This window comes from Plectropomus leopardus, chromosome 17, assembly GCF_008729295.1.
Source record: "Plectropomus leopardus isolate mb chromosome 17, YSFRI_Pleo_2.0, whole genome shotgun sequence".
Lineage (NCBI taxonomy): Eukaryota > Metazoa > Chordata > Actinopteri > Perciformes > Serranidae > Plectropomus > Plectropomus leopardus.
The window spans coordinates 3,970,206-3,990,250 of record NC_056479.1 but is presented as its reverse complement, the minus strand read 5'-3'; the positions used below and the strand labels follow the sequence as shown (position 1 = coordinate 3,990,250).

Here is a 20,045-nt window from a genome sequence, read left to right as displayed (position 1 = left end):
TAAAGTTGAGGGATTCACAAGAGACAGATCTAACTAAAAGAGACAGAGAAATTCTTACTATTCTGACTTTCCTGACTTTAAGTTGGCCCCATATTGTGGGCCAAGATCAAAAAATACTGGATCCTACATTTACCATCATGCAAGTGGATGCAACTGTTTGGCATCTTCAATTGTACGCACTCTGCTCTGCACTTCTTTCAAACTCAAAGTTCACGCACATTTTTAGATAACACTTTCTTTTTTTAATGCACTGGTCAATGTTGAGATTTTGGACCAGTTGCTTCCACAATGTGTTCTTTAAGACTTGTGGAAAGAAAACCATACAAAAGTTTTTGTTCAGATTTGTGTCCTGGAAATTCATGAGAAAAGCAGATATTTAATTAGATACATTTTCAAAAATGTACAAAAAAAATATATCTTAATGTAAGTAATCAACTGGTGAGGTTGCATGACGATTTAGCGACGTATTAGATAAAAAATATATATTTTTTGTTTTTTCACATTGAGGTGCTTTGTTTTTTTCTTATACTCTGAGCAAGAAAAAGTAAGCTAAGTGGCACATATATATCAAACTTTCTATTTTAAAGCCAGTCTGTTTTCGGTATATGACTTTAAATCATTCTATATATGACTATACATCATAGCCAGAACAGAACATTTTATTCCTTAAAAATATGTTGATTTTTTTTTTAATGGCTGTTGATTGTATTTTCTGGTTTGTGATTTAAAAAAAAAGAGAGATCTCTGTATTTCCCCTTGTAAAAACCCTTGACTCTAATATGTCAGCAAAGTGAATAAAATTTTTGGCCTGGTTTTATCAAAAGTTCCGATTTTTTTGGGCAATATATGCATATCAGTGCATATTTGATTAGATAATGCATTTTAATAATAAATAATTGCATGTTTAGGCATAACATTTAAGAAAATTTCTAATAAAGTAACTGTCTTAGTGTATGTAATCAGCTGGGGAAGAATCACTCGATTAGTTAAGAATTTTAAACTTTAAATCTCAAACCCAAGCTGAGGAATCCGTGATGACGTCATTAAAGTTGTTCTTTCAGACTTTTCAAAAAGCTCCTCCAGAGCCGTAGAGGACATTATGCAATATTACACCTCATGAATTAACACCATGTGAAAAATCAGTGGGGTTCTTTATTACTGCTACTACTGTTAGTATTTAAATGCTACCACGGCTATAGCTCTGCACTACCAGTATTGCAGAACACTCTTTTCATATCTAAAAAATAATAATTTCTTTTAAAAGTACATTTATTGAAAAGTACATTTACTAAAAATGATCAACCATTAGTGTTGGAGAAGCTACTTTGAAAGTATAGCTTTGCAAGCTACCAATTACTTTCCACTGGACAGCCTGGAGTAAAGCTCCCCATAAGGCAAAATCTAGTCTCGTTGTGAAAATCAATTATTTGTTCAAACATAAAAACCTTAGTGTCCAGGCTGCTGTATCATTTTAAGTTGAATGAATTTGAAAAGTTGAGGCAATTTTGTAAGGATTCAGCTTGTGTTTTGAAATTCAGTTAACTTAAAATTATAGTTCATCCTGGACACTTACTTTTTCCATGTCAAAAATGTTTTATTTATTTTTAAGGCATGGATTAAACTAAAGTCACTTTGAAAAAGAGAGTTCAAACTACTTTGTAAAAAAAAAAAAAAAAAAAAATCAAATTGACAATGTACATGATACAAAATTATAACAAATAGACATAAATAAAAAATAAAAAACTTAAATGTCAGCATAAAATTTATATATTTATTTAAAAGGCACCATTACAGTTCAAAACATAAATGTTATCATTTGATGCACCATACCAAGAAGTAATTCACATCTGCAGTCCCTCGCCAGGACAGAACAAAGACATAGCCCGCTGACCAGGAGTAAGTGTGGGAATTTCTTAGCTTTTATTTTGTCTACACTGTCCATGAGTCAGACACCTGTCCACAGAGCCCTTGGTGTTAGGGCACTAAGCAAGAATACTGCTAAATTTGCATGCAGCAGCTTCTCTGAACATTTGTTAATAAATAGCTATAATCAATATTTAGTTTGACGTATTGTGCCTGACACATGCAGTGTGCGGGCAGGTCTTCACAGTGGTCAGGATGAAAGAAAAAAGGCGACAAAGCTGGTCAAAGGGGGGTTCAATCACGAATTAAAAAATTAAAAAATATTCCTTTCCTTACATGGCCCCAAAGTGTTTGTTATTTTAGTTGGAAACAACACAAATATGGCAAGAGAGTAACTGAATCACAGCAAAAGTATAAAAATAGTTAAACTATTGGGTGGCTCAGTGGATAGAGCAGTGCCTCGCTGCAGCGGCCGCGCATTTGATTCCAGCCTCGGCCCTTTTCTGCATGTCCCCCCACCCTGTCAATAAATATCTTTAAAAAAAATTGGTTAAACTATCAACAAGCAACTAAAAGATGTTTTAAAACTGAACTTATATACACAGAGTTAATTACTAACATTGCATATTGTTTTACCATCTTATCATCATATATTTCTAAAGTAGAGAAAGTGTGTATCTACTGTCTCTGTAGCGCTCTGAAATCATCTGACAGCTGAGACCAAGTCTGAAGACTTAGTTTTAGAATGTCTGAGCAATTTCATATTTCATGTACATCATCATAGGGGGGAGAATGCATAGAGCCTCTCAGAACAACATGATGGGCTCAAATGCAAGTTAAAGTAACCAGCAGATGGCAGTGTTACATTAAAAAAAGGCAGGAGACATCCACTGTCAGTCAACATGCTGAATCCTCAACATCAACAAGACTAAATGATCCAATTCATGACATGAAGTGTTCAGCATGAATGTGATCAAATTTAACTCTGTAGCACAATCATTATTATTATAATATTATTATCAGGAAAAAAAATGATTCGTTTTTCATTGTTAAAGCAAATGTTTAACTTACAGGTTAACTCCTGTATTGCCAGGTTAAGAAATCTGAATGATAAAATATGCAAGTGGATAACATGCAAACATTTAATAAGACCAGATGTTTTCACATGAAGTGGTCAACATATCCTTCTTCAGCTTGATAAAGATGTTTATGCATAACAATGGCATTTCTAAAATCAACATAATTATGATAACAAAGATTTGTTGTTGTCAGTATACCGAAGCATAAAATTGGTGAATGATGGGTAATCCTAATCATGGCAAGGTGAAAAAAAGCTATGGTTGCTGATGGGCAGATTATGAGACAGTGGACCCCTGTGTACAGCTATGCAAAAGGCCCCATGCCCTCTCCTACATGGAGATAAGACACACGGACTAGACTTTTAGCCTTGTTTTGCATGTCTTCATAGTTATGTATCTCTCTGTGGTTTTGTTTCTGTTTGTGGTAATTTTGTGTCTCGAAGTAATTTTTGATCATTTCATGTCTCTTTTTAGTTGTTTTGTGTCTCTTTGAAGTAATTTTGTATCTCTTTGTAGTTTTTTTTTTTGCACCATTTTGTGGCTATATTGTGTGTCCTTGCAGTTCTTTTGCATCGTTTTGTGGTTGTTTTGCATTTCTTCATGGTCATTGTGAGTCTCCTGGTCAGTATGTGCTAATTTAAGTGACATTTTTCAGATGCAGACAGGGGAGGCTGATACTTTTGACCTTAAATCTGCACCTTTTTTGTCTGACCACTAAATGGCAGAATTGTCTAATTTTTGTCTAATCTCAGTGTGGATAACAGAAGGGCTGAACTTATTGTGCCTCTAGTTTGAATACAGATCTGCAATCATTGTAGATAGAAGGAGGGAGGCTGATAAGAAGCAAAAATTACAATGATTTGATGTCATTCATTCTTTTCATTTAGTTATTTTCCTTTGTTATGCCTCCATGCTGGAAATAGCCATGGTCAGAGGCATTATGTTTTTGGGTTGTCCGTCCATCCGTTCGTCTGTACATACATACGTACGTAAAAGTCAAGGTCACCATGAACTTGCATCCATCTCATTTTCATGAATGTGATACCATAAGAAAAGCTGGAGAGAATATCTTCAAAACTGACACAAAGGTCCACTTGGTCGCAAGGAAGAATTTGGTGGTCAAAGGTCAAGGTCACTGTGATCTCACAAAATAAGTTTTTGGCCATAAAACAAGAATTCATACAATCATTAGATAAAATGTGGGGCAAATGTCTCAAATAGCATGCAATGATGAAGTGCTGACATTTTATATCCAAAAGGTCAAAGGTTAACTTCATGACAACATCATCATGTTTTGCAGAAACACTTTTCTGACCATTTTTCAGCACCATAACTCAGGAACAGAATGGCAGACATTTAGTCAGATACTGAATTGGTGACACAAACCTAGAGTGTCCCCACTGAAACTGTGCTGATTGTATGCTGAGCTGAAGATGTGAGTGAAGCTTTTACATTTTTAGCTTCTGTGCAGCAACATTTGAGGCACTGTCAACACTCATGGCTACATATGAGTCTGTACAAACATACATGAAAACTGTAACTGCAACTTGACTGGTTCGCGGAGGCATACAGCCACAAGGTGGTAATTCCAATTGTGATTCATTGCAGCTTTCAACTGCAGCAATTTCTTTTGAAATATCCACTTTTGGGGTGTGTTTGGACAAACACATATCAATATGTATCTTTGAGCTGACATAAAATTGAATTGTGAACACAGTCACTCATGTGCACAGTAATGCAAATGAATAAGTACCAAGAACCCTCAATGCAGGATAGAGGGGTTCAGTGAATGTGCTGTGGAAGGTGTGGAGGTGGATCAGTGTATCAGAGGAGACTCTGTAGAAGGACAGAGTGCCAGCAGGCCAGTCCAGGTACACTGCTACTCTGTTGAAACCCTGGTTGGATGTTGTTCTGACTGTACCTTTTCTATTGTGCCAAGCAGTGTTCTTGTCGCAATCTAAGCACCAGGACTTGTCGTTCCACCCGAGCAGAGAGTCGTCCCCTCGTCCTGTTCTGCGGATTCCTCTGTATGTCACTCCTACATAAGCCGGTCCTTTCCACTCCACCTCCCAGTAACATCGGCCAGTCAGACCATTGGTACACAAAACCTGGTACCTGTACTGAAACCTCTCTGAGTGATCAGGATACGGCTGCGGCTTTCTTACATTTGTGACCTGTCTATCACCTTGAGACAGGAGGAACTTCTTGTTCGCTGTGTTCGGATCTAGTGTGAGTTCACAGGCATCTGCCAGAAGCAAAAGAAACACAGATGTTATTGAAATGTAATGCTATTTAAAAAATTCTTCTAGTTGCAGAGGGGTTTTTCAGGATCGCATTTTCCCTTTAATCTTGAACATTTGATTTCTGTGAAGACAACAGAGCTGGAGGACAAGTGATAGTCCTTGCCTGTCTCCCTGCTGGGATGCTGAAGACTCTTTCTCAGGCTGTCAAAATTTAAATAACTCTTGCAGTTCAAAGCCATGCTGGCAGCCATGTAAATCTGTGTTGCCTTAAGCTAAATGCTAATGTAAGCATGCTAACATGCTCACAATGGTGACATTAATATGATTATTACCAAGATATATTTATAGATAGTAATAGAAACTTTCTCTTCCAATTTTGAAGCCATTCTGAAAAGCAATCAACATTTGGATGGCCAATGTTGTTGGCAGTTAATTTTAAGGATTCTGCACTCTTTGGACTCATCTCTGGTGGTGATGAGTCCACCTACAGGTGGGAGATTGACGGTCTGGAGACCTGGTGCTGAGAAAACGGGGGGGGGGGTTGTTGTCCTTCTCTAAACAAACAGCACAGTTGCACAGTTTCAAGGTGGTTCTTGAGTTATGGCCAAAAACATGCTGTATAAGGTCACCATGACCTTGACCTTTCACCACCAGATTCTCATCCGTTCATTCTTGAGTCCAAGTGGACATTTGTGCAAAATTTTAAGAAACTCCCTCAAGACCTTCTTAACATTTTGTGTTCATGAAAATTAGATGGATGTAAGGTCACAATGACCTTGACCTTTGAACACCAACTTCTAATCAATTCATCACTGAGTCCAAGTAAAGGTTTGCGTCAAATTTGAATAAATTCCCTCAAGGTGTTCTTGAGATATCACTTTCACAAGAATTAGGATTAATATAAGGTCACTGTGATGTTGACTTTTGACCACCAAGATCTAATCAGCTAATCCTTGAGTCTACTTGAATGTTTGTGCTATATTTAAAGAAATTCCCTTAAGGCCCTCTTGAGATATGTGTTCATAAGAATAGGCCGAATGCACAGACATACGGACGGATTGACAATCTGAAGACCTAATGCCTCTGAGCACTGTTGCACCATAAAACCATATCTACATATGTAGAAAAAGGCCCACAAGTTCTCCCAAAGAAAAGTGATCTATACAGGGAATCATGAATCAATCAAGAAAGGAGCTTTGTGTTGATGCTTGGACATCAGAAACAGCCAACCTTGATCTTTGCTCTCTCTTATTGGAGAAGGGTACAGTGAAAGTTGTAGAATGGGTTAGTGGGGATGATTTGCACTTACATTTCTTTAGCCCAGGTAAGATCCTGAACTCTCCACAATGATCAAAGCTGAAACAGAAAAAGACAGAATATCATGATCTGCTATGTTTGGCAAAAACCTTGCTAACATGATTATCCTTGTGGATCAGATGTACTCCAAAACTATCACAGAAAAAGAGTGGACCCACATTTGGTTCTGTTAATACTAAATTTATTTACTACATTGACTGTCTGCATACACAGACATGTTGACAGGTTGGTGGATGTGCACAGTCCACGTAGATGGTCTGCACAGAAAAAAGCCACAGCTCATCAGGGGCTAGCAGCAGGAGACGTGTTGTTTTAGTGGCACCGAGTAAGAAATTGATGTAATTCTGGGTAAATGCATAACATAAAACACCCTCAGTTGCTGCTGCTATTAAACGTTGCTCTACAAGTTAAGGTCAGTTGCAAATAAAGATGGTGTTTAAATTGCACTTAGCTTGAGAGGCCACAATGTGAGGATAGACCCATGCCCATAATGTCAAGTCCCTAAAGTGTGCTAAAACCAGAATACCAACCCATTCTCACTCCGAGCTCATCTCATATACTCGCTGCATTATTTGACAACTTCAGAATGAGAACATGCTGATTGTTCATACCTGAGAGTTTCCAGTCTCCACTGTGGATCCTTGAGTCCAGCAGAGAGCAGCTTCACCCCTGAGTCTCCTGGATGGTTGTAGCTCAGGTCCAGCTCTCTCAGATGGGACGGGTTGGAGCTCAGGGCTGAGGCCAAAGACGCACAGCCTTCTTCTGTCACCATGCAGCCTGACAGCCTGAGAGTTGGAGTACATGCTAAATTCTCATAGACCACTTTTATGCTGGCATGGTGGAATTAAAGTTTGGATGTCACTATCGCTGCCTTCCAAAAGCCGTTCAACATGCTCTCCTTCACTTCCCCTCAGCACTTGGCCTGGGGGGAATCCCCGCAGCCTTCTTAAGTGCCGTTCCAATAGTCCAATAGAAGTGGACTTGGTGAGATCGATCTTCAGAGGGCTGAGGGAGCGAGTGAACATCGATTGTCACTTCAGAGGTCTATATCACCGACAATGCATTGCAGCTATGCATGTGATGCAAAAAAATACATTCATGGTTAGGGGGCAGTGACAAGTAAAACTAAGATTGCACCCCAGAGAAAGGAGAGGATGAATAAACTGGAAAATAAATAAGAAACAGTCATAAATACAGGTACATTCACCATCGGATGCCTTTCATTTTCACTTCTTCTAATACATCTCAGGTCTGTGTAGGTCCTCTAATATATCTCATAGGTCTGTATAGGTCAACATACACATATAAAAATCTACTTGTCTATTACCACTTGTCTAGTTATGTACATTTGTTCTGTTCAGCTTGTGTGATTTCTGTATTTCCAACATTATCTGTAAATGCATGGGAAAATGCTGTTTTGCAAGATATCATAAACCCATAAAAAATAATAGTTATGATAATCATGATATAGATTACACTCAAAAATTATAAAATCAGAAACTGATGCAGCTGATAACTGATTGACTATCTGTGTATTGCAATCAACTGCAGAAGATGCCTTCAGTTTACAGACTGCAGGTCTGCAGGTAGTGAATATATATACTGTATATATATATATATATTTCTGATGATTATGATGACTAAGAAAAAAGCAGTATAGCTCTAATAGCTCTAATAGCTCTGAAACTGGTGGTCAGTCCATGATAGTCATGCTGAAAGTGAACAAGGGCAGGTGTGTTTCATTTCAGTTCCCTGCCAGCTTTTCCTCAGCTTTCCGAGTGGCCTCTGTACGACGTCAACTGTTACATACCACCAAGGGCTGAGGGGAAGTGAGGGAGGGCAAGTGGAAGAACTTTTGGAACGCAACCTATGTAAGCAAAAGTTTAATGTTACTGACCTAAGTGTTTCCAGTTTACAATGTGGACTTTCCAGTCCATAGCAGAGCCGATTTACTCCTGAATCTTCCAGGTCGTTATCACTCAGGTCCAGTTTTCTCAGGCTGGAGGACTTGTAGCGGAGAGCTGAGACCAAATGTACACAGTTGTACTTCAACAGGTTACACCAACTGAGTCTGAAGAAGATAGTCATGACAATGCTTTCCTTTTAGATTGGTGTGCTTCAATGTATACTTGGGTTAAGACATTTTAGCAATACACTATGACCGGAAAACCAGAAAACCATTTTATAAAATAAAGTGAAAGAACAGGAAACAGACCTGAGAGTTTCCAGCCTACAGTGTGAACTCTTTAGTCCCAGAGAGAGCAGTTTTAGGCCTATGTACTGCAGATTGTTGTTACTCAGGTCAAGCTCTCTCAAACTGCAATATTGTTCCACATTTTCACAGCATGGCTCTGTTGGTTCCGAATATCTTTGTTGAAGACAAAATGGAAATAAAAAAATCATGGGAATTATAGCTACTATATGTAGCCTACAGCAACAAATATGTAATGTGTAATATGTCAATTGTTGTGAATTGCTGTCTAATAGTTTTGTTTTTATGTGGCATGAAAATTGTGAGATTATGGCATTTGGCTTAATGAATCTATATTCATTCTTCCTACAAAAGTAAGTACATCCTATGTAATTAAATGAATTAAAAACAACATAATGAAACACACAGTGCTGTACTGGCAGTTTTCCACAGTACATGTAAACTCTTTATCAAATTCTAATTATTCTAAATTGTAATATGTTTAGGCTGTTAATGTTAACTCATCAATCGCAATGTGATTAAGGTCCATACATATCACGTTTTCTTTTGTTTTTATTTTCAGCCGACATGTCCATATTTAAGAGTATTGTAAAACTAGACAACTCAAGGAATCCATCGGTACCTACCATGTCACTCTAGCCCCTCAGTAAGGGGGCTGAATAACACTCCAAATTTAGGCAAAATTTTGGTGATGGACAAACAACATGACCATTTCACAGGGGTCCCTTGACCTTGAAGACATCTGAATGAAAATGGGTTCCATGGGTACCCATGAGCTCTTAAGTTCTATGGGTATCCATGAGTCTCCCCTTTACAGACATGCTCACTTTGTGATAGTCCCATGCACTTTTTTGCTGTCATTTGATACCTTGTCAAGACAATCTTGTAAAAATTGCTTTACCTTGTCAATGTGGACTTCAAAATTGTGTTGAAATGTGAACTAATGGAAATGAGAAAATGTGATTAAAAAATGCAATTAATCATGATTAACTATTGAAATTCTCAATTAATCGCAATTTTAAAAAATGAATGACAGCCCTAATGTTTTGTCAAATACCAATCAGCACACTAATTTTTAAAGCCACTAATGTTAAAATTTGAGTCTGTCAATAATAAATGAATAAAAATATACTGTACCGTGTATATAATTGTTTGTGTGGACTCGGGTCCTTTATTAGCCATTTCCCTTTTGATATTCTTGGTCTTTGTTGATCGTAGATTGAGTCCAGTTTTTTTAGATAGGAGCAGTCGGAGCTCAGGGATAAGGCCAAAGCAGCGCAGCCTTTCCCCATGATTTCACATCTTGACAACCTGCAGGTTGCATTGTATCAATCATTTGTACTGTAAATGTCTACTACCCCAATTCCAAAAAAGTCGTGAAACTATATTAAAACTTAATACAAAAGGCATTCAATTGAATATGGTATCAAGTGAAAATATTTCATGCTCAAACTGATAAACTTACACTCATAATTTCACTTACGCTAAATTTGATGCCTGAATACCAAAAAAGTTTGGACAAAAGACTGGAGAAGTTATACCTGGAACATTCCACACATAAACTAGGTAACTGGTGATATTATCATGACAGGGGCCTTCTTCAAAGTCTCAGTCATTTACAATCAAGGACAGCGTGCAGTTCACTACTAGTGAAACAGTCCAACAGTTAAAGAACAGCATTTGTCAAAGCACAGGGAGTTAGGAATGCAAGGATTTGAATGATAAACATTCAAGTTTATCAGTTTTAACATTAAATGTCTTATCTTTGTTCTGTATTCAATTAAATATATGTCACAAATCATTTCATTCTGTTTTATTTGTGTTTACACAACATCCCAACTATTTTGGAACTGAGGATATAGTTCCTTTTTAACTTTGAACTTAAGTTGATAACCTTAATTTTCTTTGACCTCCTTTGCTTCGATATGCATTGTTCATATAAAACGTACAATTTTACATCAGAGAGCAAGGGTAAATTAAGTGGTCAGTTAAGTATTTATTAAATCTGGAATCTTACTAAAACATATCCATACTGTATAGATTATTTTGGGGTACAGAATGCATCATAAAGAGTTCCATGAAAGATCTCAAGTTTTTTTCTTTTGTTTTTTTGGAGAGGTTACACTGCAAACGTCTAAGTAACACTTTCTGTAGTGTAAATCACAGTATTTTCAGTAGTAACTTTATTGTCCTTAAATGATGTACATAACTATGTGCAAGACGTGACAATTTCAAACTTTGGAGCCTTTCAGCTGTACCTCACTAACAGACACATTCACAAGGGCAAGTAATAAAATACAGTAATGTGAAGTAGTTCACAGGAGTTCGTTAATACCCTGTAGTAAGTAATGTAAAGCTATAGTTCTCCAAATCCTTTTGAGTAGGCTCTAGTAAACTGACCTTAGATTTTCCAATCTACAGTGTGGGCTCTTCAGTCCAGTAGAGAGTAGCTTCACTCCTGAATCCTGCAGGTTGTTGTTACTCAGGTCCAGCTCTCTCAGATTGGAGGATTGTGAGCTGAGAACTGAAGCCAGAGCTTCACAAGATAGGTGTGAGAGCTCACATTGGTTCAGTCTGATTTGGAATTAGACCAAGTGGGATAGGAATGTTATTATGTTTAAGGATTATATAGTTTATCAAAGAAGATACTGTTTCATGTAGAAGGTAGTTTAAGTTAGATGTGCACAAAATGTTTTATTCAGGCAGTTAGCCATATCATGAGACTGCCCATTCTCAAACCCATGTCGTGAAATACTGACACTTTGTCACACCCCATGGCAATATTTGATATCCAGAGCAGCCAGCCCAGTGTGACTCCCAACTCATCAAGTACTGCTGCTTTGTCAGCAATGCGAGCATCAGACACAGATACAGAGAGGCTCCTTTTGCGGCGGCATAATATACACTGGTCAAATCAGTTCTAGACACAGTGGGCAAAAATCCAAGCTTTCAAATACGGCCACTTGGTCAGTGGACATCAACTTCAGGTATGAACACAGACACAGACAACAGACACCCTTCACAATGGGATGATATGCCACAGTCGGTGGCAGTATATTATACTGGTGGTAACTAGCCTGCTGTAATCTAAAGAGCAAAAAAGTCTGTATAGGCCAGGCAGAAGGGAAGGTGGATGGATTAAACAAACTCTAGACTTAAACCCGGAAGCCCGCTGCTCATGACCGTATAAATTTTAAGCCAAACCATGATGTTTTTTTTTTAAAACCTAACATCGTGCTTTTACTGACAAAACCTAGCCATGGATTTTTGTTGCCTAAACCTTATGAAATTAACCTAAGAATAAAGTGTTTTATGTACTTGCACATTTATTTGAAAAAGACTTTATGTATGTAACAAGCACAAGTTGTATATTTCTTGAGAAAAAGGAAGTGTATCTTGAAGAGACACAATTCATGTAACAAGTGTAAAGTGATAAGCTGTTGGTGAACATCCAAAACGGACACAGGAGTGTACCTAGTATGTCATATTTTGACATGTATGTCCACTAACAAAGCGGCGGTATTTATGAGTCGTGTCTTTAGCAACTGACATAGCATGAATAATAAAAAACGCCATCTAAGGGGAGCAGAATGGGTCAAACAAGCACAGGGCTCTCATCCAGGAGAGCGCTTTTCTTGTCTCATGTGAAGCCAAAAGTCAGTGCTATATGAGCCCAAAACATTATGTTTAGTCTTTGACTACTTTTGTTGCGTAAGCCTAATCTCAATCCTTTAGCAAATTTACCATGAGTTACGTGTTTCACCCAGGAAACAGCTGTGTGTCAGAGATGTGATACCAAAGGATGCCTTTGGCATATGTATCACAAGATGGAAGCACAAGAAAGTGTCAGTATTTGACAATATTGGAGTATCAGTATTTGATGACCTGAACCGTACACAAATTATATAACGTTACAATAAAAAAATTGACCTTGGTTTCACACAAAACAGGTACAGCAATTGTCTGGGTTAAAATCCTGTGTTTGTTTGAATGTACCACCCCTCCCTACTGCCCTACGCAGACTTTGTTGTTCCTTATTCTACATCAGTTGCTCTTAGTGCCAAGTATTGTTATGGATGGGTTAATATAGGAGTTAGTTAAAAGCCCAGTGCATCCCATTAAAATGCTAAAAGGTGTCTTTGGCACTGATAGTGTTTGTATTTGACAACCTGGGAATGAGAACAGGCTCAGTTTACCATAGGTTTCAAGATCCATCTGCTATATATGTCAGGTACCAAGTGAGTAGTTGTTTATAAAATGTAGTCCTTTTCCAAGTCCCTTGACATAATGTTAATGCATAGAATGATCAAAATATTTTACATGGAAGTATTTTAATAACCTAAAACTAATACTTACAGTGCAGTTCTTGAGACTTTGACCAATGGCAGCATTCTCATAAGAACCTCCTCTGATTTGGAGTATTTCCTCAGGTCAAACACATCCAGGACTTTTTCAGATGATAGTAACACATAGACCAGTGCTGACCACTGAGCAGGAGAGAGATTGGCTGTGGAGAGGCTTCCTGATCGAAGGTAATGTTGGATCTCCTCCACTAGGGAACAGTCCTTCAGTTCACTCAGACAGTGGAAGAGGTTGATGCATCTCTCTGGTGAGGGATTCTCCCTGATCTTCTTTTTGATGTACTTCACTAACGTGTTGTTGGTTTCAGTGCTGCTTTCTGTCTGTTTCAGAAGACCTTGTAAGAGATTCTGATTGGACTCTAACGAAAGACCCAGGAGGAAGCGGAGGAACAAATCAAGATGTCCATTTGGACTCTGCAAGGCCTTGTCCACAGCTCTCATACAGATCTCAGCTACAGATGGTTTTCTGAAAAGCACCTGCAGATGTTGTAGACATGTTTGCGGTTCAGCCATCACATCCTTTCTGTCATTAAAAAGTGACAGGACCACAAAAACAGCTGCCAAAAACTCATGAATACTCAGGTGCACAAAGCAAAACATCCGGTCTTCGTTCAGCCCATTTTCTTCCTTGAAGATTTGTGTGAATACCCCTGAGTACACTGATGCTTCACTGAGATGAATGCCACTGTTGTTCAAGTCTGCCTCATAGAAGATCAGATTACCATTCTTCAACTGGTGAAAAGCCAGCTTTGCAAGTGACTCAATGATCATGGTGTTCTTATTTGTGTTGTACTTGAGTGCTGTCTGCTTGATCTGAAACACAAGGAATTTTGTGTACATCTCAGTCAGAGTTTGAGGGATTTCTTTTCTCTCATCTTCGCTGAACATTTGGTGCAGAACTTTCGCAGTGATAGAGCAGAAAACTGGAATGTGGCACATGATGTGGAGACTTCGTGATGTCTTGATGTAGGACATGATTCTGCTGACCGTCTGCACATCTCTGAATCTCCTCCTGAAGTACTCCTCCTTCTGTGGATCAGTGAACCCTCTCACTTCTGTCATGATGTCAATGAAGTCAAAAGGGATCTGACTGGCCGCTGCTGGTCGTGTGGTTATCCAGAGGCGAGCAGAGGGGAGAAGTTTGCCTTGGATGAGGTATGCAAGCAGATCATTCACCAACAATGGCTCATCAATAGAACATTCTTCCTTGTCACAGAAGTCAAGTTGAAGGCGGCTTTCATCAAGCCCATCAAGCACAAACAAAAGTTTAAATTTACTTTTGTCATAATTGGTGTTTCCTGAGGCCTGTAGTTTTGTGAAGATGTAATTAAGAGCCTCCTCTTTGATATCTAGGCTTTCCCTGATACATCTGTGAATGAGTTCTGCCAAACAGAACCTTCTGCCCTTCAGTAAATTCAGCTGGCGGAAGGTGAAGGGGAATGCAAGATGCACATCTTGATTGGCTCTTCCTTCAGCCCAATCCAGAATGAATTTTGAAATGAGGAATGTTTTGCCAATTCCTGCGATCCCACTGGTCAGCACTGTTCTTACAGGTGTGTTTCTTCCAGAAGGGTGTTTGAAAATGTCGTTGTGCTGAATTATTCTCTCAGTTCCTTCAGGTTTTCTTGATTTCATCTCAATATGCCTGATTTCATGCTGCCTGTTGACATCTTCTTGATTTCCATCTATGATGTAGAGCCCCGTGTAGATGTCATCTAGAAGTTTCTTATCCTTGTTCTTTGACAACCCCTCTGGTATACACATGAACTTGTTCTGAAGGTTCGACTGGAGCATGCATTGGTATGATGTGATGGACCTTGAAGGCTCTGGTATTGGAACCAACAAATCTATATAGAATAAAGTCACATTTTTCAGTGTAGGAGGCTGTACATCAACTGGATGCCCTGTTCTCCATGTATTTTCATGTTTTTGGTCACTAAACTCCCGGTTATGGTTAGGGACTAATTGTGGTTGTGTATATCATGAGAATTTGATTTTGTTCAGTTTTATGGTTACGTCAGTTGAAATAATGTTAACCGTTTAAACCAATCTACACCGTCCTTTAACCCTAGCCAAGAGCCTTGCGCAAACATAACCATAACAATTATCATGTGCAGGAAAACACATGAACAATGCCAAGCAGTTATTGGCTGATATCAGAGGCACTGTCAACTCAATACATCAACACATCCTCATGCAACAGTTCATATGATATTTTACAAAAATACACACACAACGGTTCATATGGTAACGGGTCATAAGGGTTCATTTTCCACAAATAAGTGCCCCTCAAATGACATTATGCCCTTTACATAAAATTACATGACCAATGTAAAGTTACCATCCCAACCTGCTTTTTTACTGGACCACTCACAGGCTCCTAGGATGTGTTCTGGGCTTTAAAGCTAATTTTTTAGCTTAGTATTGGCCAAAAAGGGGAATTACAACTCCCAAGCCCGACACATGATGCCATTAGGTTTTGCATTTGGAAAGAGCGGTCTGTAAATCAGCGGATAAATATTTTAAGACTCACAACCCTTACAAAATGACTAATTTCACTATAGGGATTTAATTCATGTGGTCTGATAACATTTGGGAAGTTTAGAAGAGCTGCAAAATTAAATTATTTTATCTCCATTGAAGTTAGCAAAATAAACTTTTCTTTCTTAAGAGGTAACAATGTATGAAATCATTAGTTCCCAAACTGTAAACTGAGATAACCTCACCTTCAGCCTGGGCACCAGAGATGGGAGGGTGAGGAACTGCCAGTGCCTGTTGAATGGAACACGCTCCTGCAGTCTCTCCACCATCAGTGGCATCCTCTGAGAGTGATGGCAGAGATATGAAGAGTTAAGAGACTCCCTGCTTTTTGCTCAATATGATGGAAATCCAGAATTTTCATTTATGTTTTTTTTTTGGCTTAGTGCCAGGCAATGGCCTATTGTGTTAATTAAATGTGTAAAAGATCTGAAATATGTCTAGGACTCACTGTTGGGTTCAGGAAGACACTCCACTAAATCATTCCTGTTGATCTTTTTCAGGACTTCCACTGTGATCCGCAAAGCTCCAGGAAGGCTGTAGGTCTGCACCATTTGATCCACCGTGTCCTGCCTATCGGACCCCTCCAGCTGGCTCTTGGGGATAGCTGGGAAGCCTTCTACAATGTCAGCCTGCCTCAGCAGCCACTGGAAATGCTTGAGCTCCTCATTGCCCAAGTCCTGCAGAGCTCCAAAGAGGAGTTCCACATGTGACGCCATCAGTGCTCCCTGCTGTCATGACAGGACGGTTTGATAATCAGTCATCTAACATCAGTTATTGGGTCATCCCAAGATCCATGCAACATATTTCTTGAGCTACGTGGATAAGTCTGCTAAAACCTAAAGCCTTGTATTTGAAAGGTTTAAGTGGAAAGGAATATATTTTCACCTTTTCAGTTTAACCCCTACTCAAGTGATATTAATGTTGATGCCACTGTTTATGCAAACATGTTTATCTCTACTGTCAAGTTGGTCATTTTAACCCTTAGAAACCTGAGTATCTGGCTTCTTTTAAAAACATAAAAATAAGGCAACAAGAAACAAACAAGAAATGGACAGAAATTAAGCCTAAAAAAGTAATAACAAGCTCGCCTTACATTTAAAAAAAAGGCACAAAATTGTTAATAGATAAATAAATAAATAATAGAAATAATAAAAATAAAAATTATATACGTATATATATATATTAATAATATAATATAAATATAAATATATAATTCTAATAATTATTTAAAAAAATGTTTTTCTTTGTTTGCTACTTTTCAGGTGATTTCCTGTCTCCTTAGTTTCCTGTCACCATAGTTTGTGGGACAGTTCTTGCCAACTTTCTTTTTGCTTTTTTCCCCATGTTTTTTAAAAATATCTAACCAATTTGCTCACATTTGAAAGGTTGAAATGCTTGTGAAAGTCGTCTGAATGCAGAACACAACAAACTGATGTTGAACCAGGATTCAAAGGGTTAACACAGGGGTCTATGGGGTTTTACTCAGCCTCAAGTGGCCATTTAGTTAACTGCAGTTTTTGACACTTCTGTATTGGCTTAACTTTCCAGCATCTGAGAGTAAAGCTTGGTTTCCTCACTATGGTTCACTTTGGACTCACGCCAGCTTTTCTAGCATATGCCAGATCCCCTGACTTCCTCATTATACAGCAAACAATGTCATCACTGAACAACCAACATTAATGTTTGCCATATGATATGTTAAAGACAGTAGCATTAAACAATCTCCAAGTGAGTGTTCAAAAAATTTAATGTTGAAAATGAACTTTTCAAAAACATTCTTGAATAAATTGGGGTACTATAGGCAGTGTGATTAAGTAGAGACTATTACAAAAAGAAAAGAAAAGAAAAGAAGTTGCACTTATAAAATATCATTCATTCTCTTTTTGGAAAAGGATTTTTAACCTTTGCACAAGATTACATGCAGTCATATCAGTCACATTCATTTAGATCCTTTCTTTCATCACTTGAGGAAAAGAGAAGGGAGTAGAGAAAATAATAACACATTAGACAGAGGTTCTTTCGAGAGGTTTACCATTAGTAAGTCCATCTGAACCTGCTTATATATTTTAATAGTAACAAATGATCACTGACCTGATGAGCCGCTGTCACATCATTAGACACCACACGTTCGAAATGAGAAGTGGAAGTATCGAATAGGGGAACAACTATGTAAATCAATAACCAGTATTGCCCACTACCTATTGCTAATATCTTCTTCTTCTTCTCATGGGACACATGGCTGAACTCATATTACAGGCTGGTAGTCTTTTTAGTAGACTATATATTCCAGTTAATTTGACCAAAATTGTTGTAGTCTACACACAAATGGAAAAAACATTTCTACTTTTACTATTAGTAGTATTTGTAGAAATGACTTTTTTTCAGCAATTCTGACGTGCGTACCTAGTGCTAGACAGAAAGGAGGAAAAAATACATGTTAACTTTTAAAATAAAAGCTCTTACACAAGTGAGAGCTCACTTCACAGACCTACATGTCAACAGGTGAATGTACTAAGAGCAGGCTATAGCACCACTTGTATTAGTGCCAAACAATGGAAGATAATTAAACACATTTACTGGTCTTAATGTATCGTAACCAGTTCAATTTGGTATCATTTGACACTTTTACTCCATGGATGGATGGATGGATGGATGCATGGATGGATAGATGGATGGCGGACAGATGGATGGACAAACAATCATATCTTTACTGATCCCAAATTGGGAAATTCTTCGTTATAGCCGCATGTTGTTAGGCATTGCACAGGGCAGTAAAAACACAGTAACAAACATCACACTTGAAGAGAAAAATACTGATTGGAAAAATTTAGCCTTCTAAGTATGATCTATATCGATAGAATATACAACTTAAAAGTACACTGTAAACTATAAAGATTGGCTACAAAATTGCAAATAAGCCTACTAAAATACAAACCCCAATTACAATGAAGTTGGGCTGTTGTGTAAACGTAAATAAAAACAGAATACAATGATTTGCGATTCTTTTTCAACCTATATTCAATTGAATACACTACAGACAAGATATTTTATGTTCAAACTGATAAACTTCATTGTTTTTTTGCAAATATTCACTCATTCTGAATTTGATGCCTGCAACGTGTTCCAAAAAGCTGGGGCAGGAGCAACAAAAGACTGGGAAAGTTGAGGAATGTGCAGAAAACACCTGTTTGGAACATTTCACAGGTGAACAGGTTAATTGAAAACTGGTGAGTTTCATGATTGGGTGTAAAAGGAGCATCCCCGAAAGGCTCAGTTGTTCATAAGCAAAGATGGGGCGAGGTTCACCACTTCGTAAACAACCGTAAAACTCTACCATGCAAAGTGAATGCCATATATCAACAACACCCAGAAACGGCGTCGGCTTCTCTGGGCCCAAGCTCATCTGAGATGGACTGACGCAAAGTGGAAAAGTGTGCTGTAGTCTGACAAGTCCACATTTCAAATTGTCTTTGGAAATCATGGACGTCGTGTCCTGTTATCAGCTCAAAGTTAAAAAGCTAGCATCTGTGATGGTATAGGGGTGTGTTAGTGCCCATGGCATAGGTAACTTGCACATCTTTAAAGGCGCATGCAGGTTTTGGAGCAACATATGCTGCCATCCAAGCAATGTCTTTTTCAGGGATGTCCCTGCTTATTTCAGCAAGACAACGCCAAGCCACATTCTGCAGGTGTTACAACAGCGTAGTAAAAGAGTGTGGGTACTGGACTGGCCTGCCTGCAGTCCAGACCTGTCTCCCATTGAAAATGTGTGGCGTATTATGGGGCACAAAATACGATAACGGAGATCTCGGACTGTTGAACAACTGAAGTTGTACATCAAGCAAGAATGGGAAAGACCTCCACTTACAAAGCTTCACCAATTAGTGTCTTCAGTTCCCAAACACTTATTGAATGTTGGTTAAAGGAAGGGTGATGAAACACAGTGGTAAACATGCCCCTGCCCCAGCTTTTTTGAGACGTGCTGCAGGCATCAATTTCAAAATGAGTAAATATTTGCAAAAAAACAATAAAATGTATCAGTTTGAACATTAAATATCTTGTCTTTGTTGTGTATTCAGTTGAATATAGGTTGAAAAGGTATTGCAAATCATTGTATTCCGTTTTTATTTACGTTTTACACAACATCCCAACTTCACTGGAAATGGGGTTTGTGGTAATTAGACCATATAGCATATTCATAGGATAAAATACAAGTGCTATTAAAACAAGTATTTGTTGTTATGCTGTAGTTTGCTGAATAATGTTTTAAATGCTAGCCCAACAACGTCAAAAATTGATATAATGCATTGTAGTGATATTTGCAGTCGTAACGGGCAAAGACTTCACCTCCCACAATGCCTTGCCTACCACACTAACCGCTGACGTATCGTCCGGTGGTGCTGTTGGCGGGCAGAACGGCATCGGTTGC

At 38.3% G+C, this 20,045-nt stretch overlaps 1 protein-coding gene across 1 annotated transcript; it reads right to left on the bottom strand.

Annotated features, from left to right (window-relative positions):
- Positions 1-4,663: 4,663 nt before the first annotated feature.
- On the bottom strand, positions 4,664-20,038 carry LOC121956187 (NACHT, LRR and PYD domains-containing protein 12-like). Its single transcript, XM_042504321.1, has 12 exons — positions 19,985-20,038; positions 17,708-17,836; positions 16,058-16,341; positions 15,802-15,902; positions 13,071-14,922; positions 11,115-11,288; positions 9,852-10,025; positions 8,718-8,870; positions 8,400-8,573; positions 7,114-7,287; positions 6,495-6,541; positions 4,664-5,187 (listed from the first exon to the last, which is right to left on the bottom strand). Exons 1-12 carry the CDS (start codon positions 20,036-20,038, stop codon positions 4,664-4,666), a joined length of 3,840 nt encoding a protein of 1,279 aa, XP_042360255.1.
- Positions 20,039-20,045: the final 7 nt, after the last annotated feature.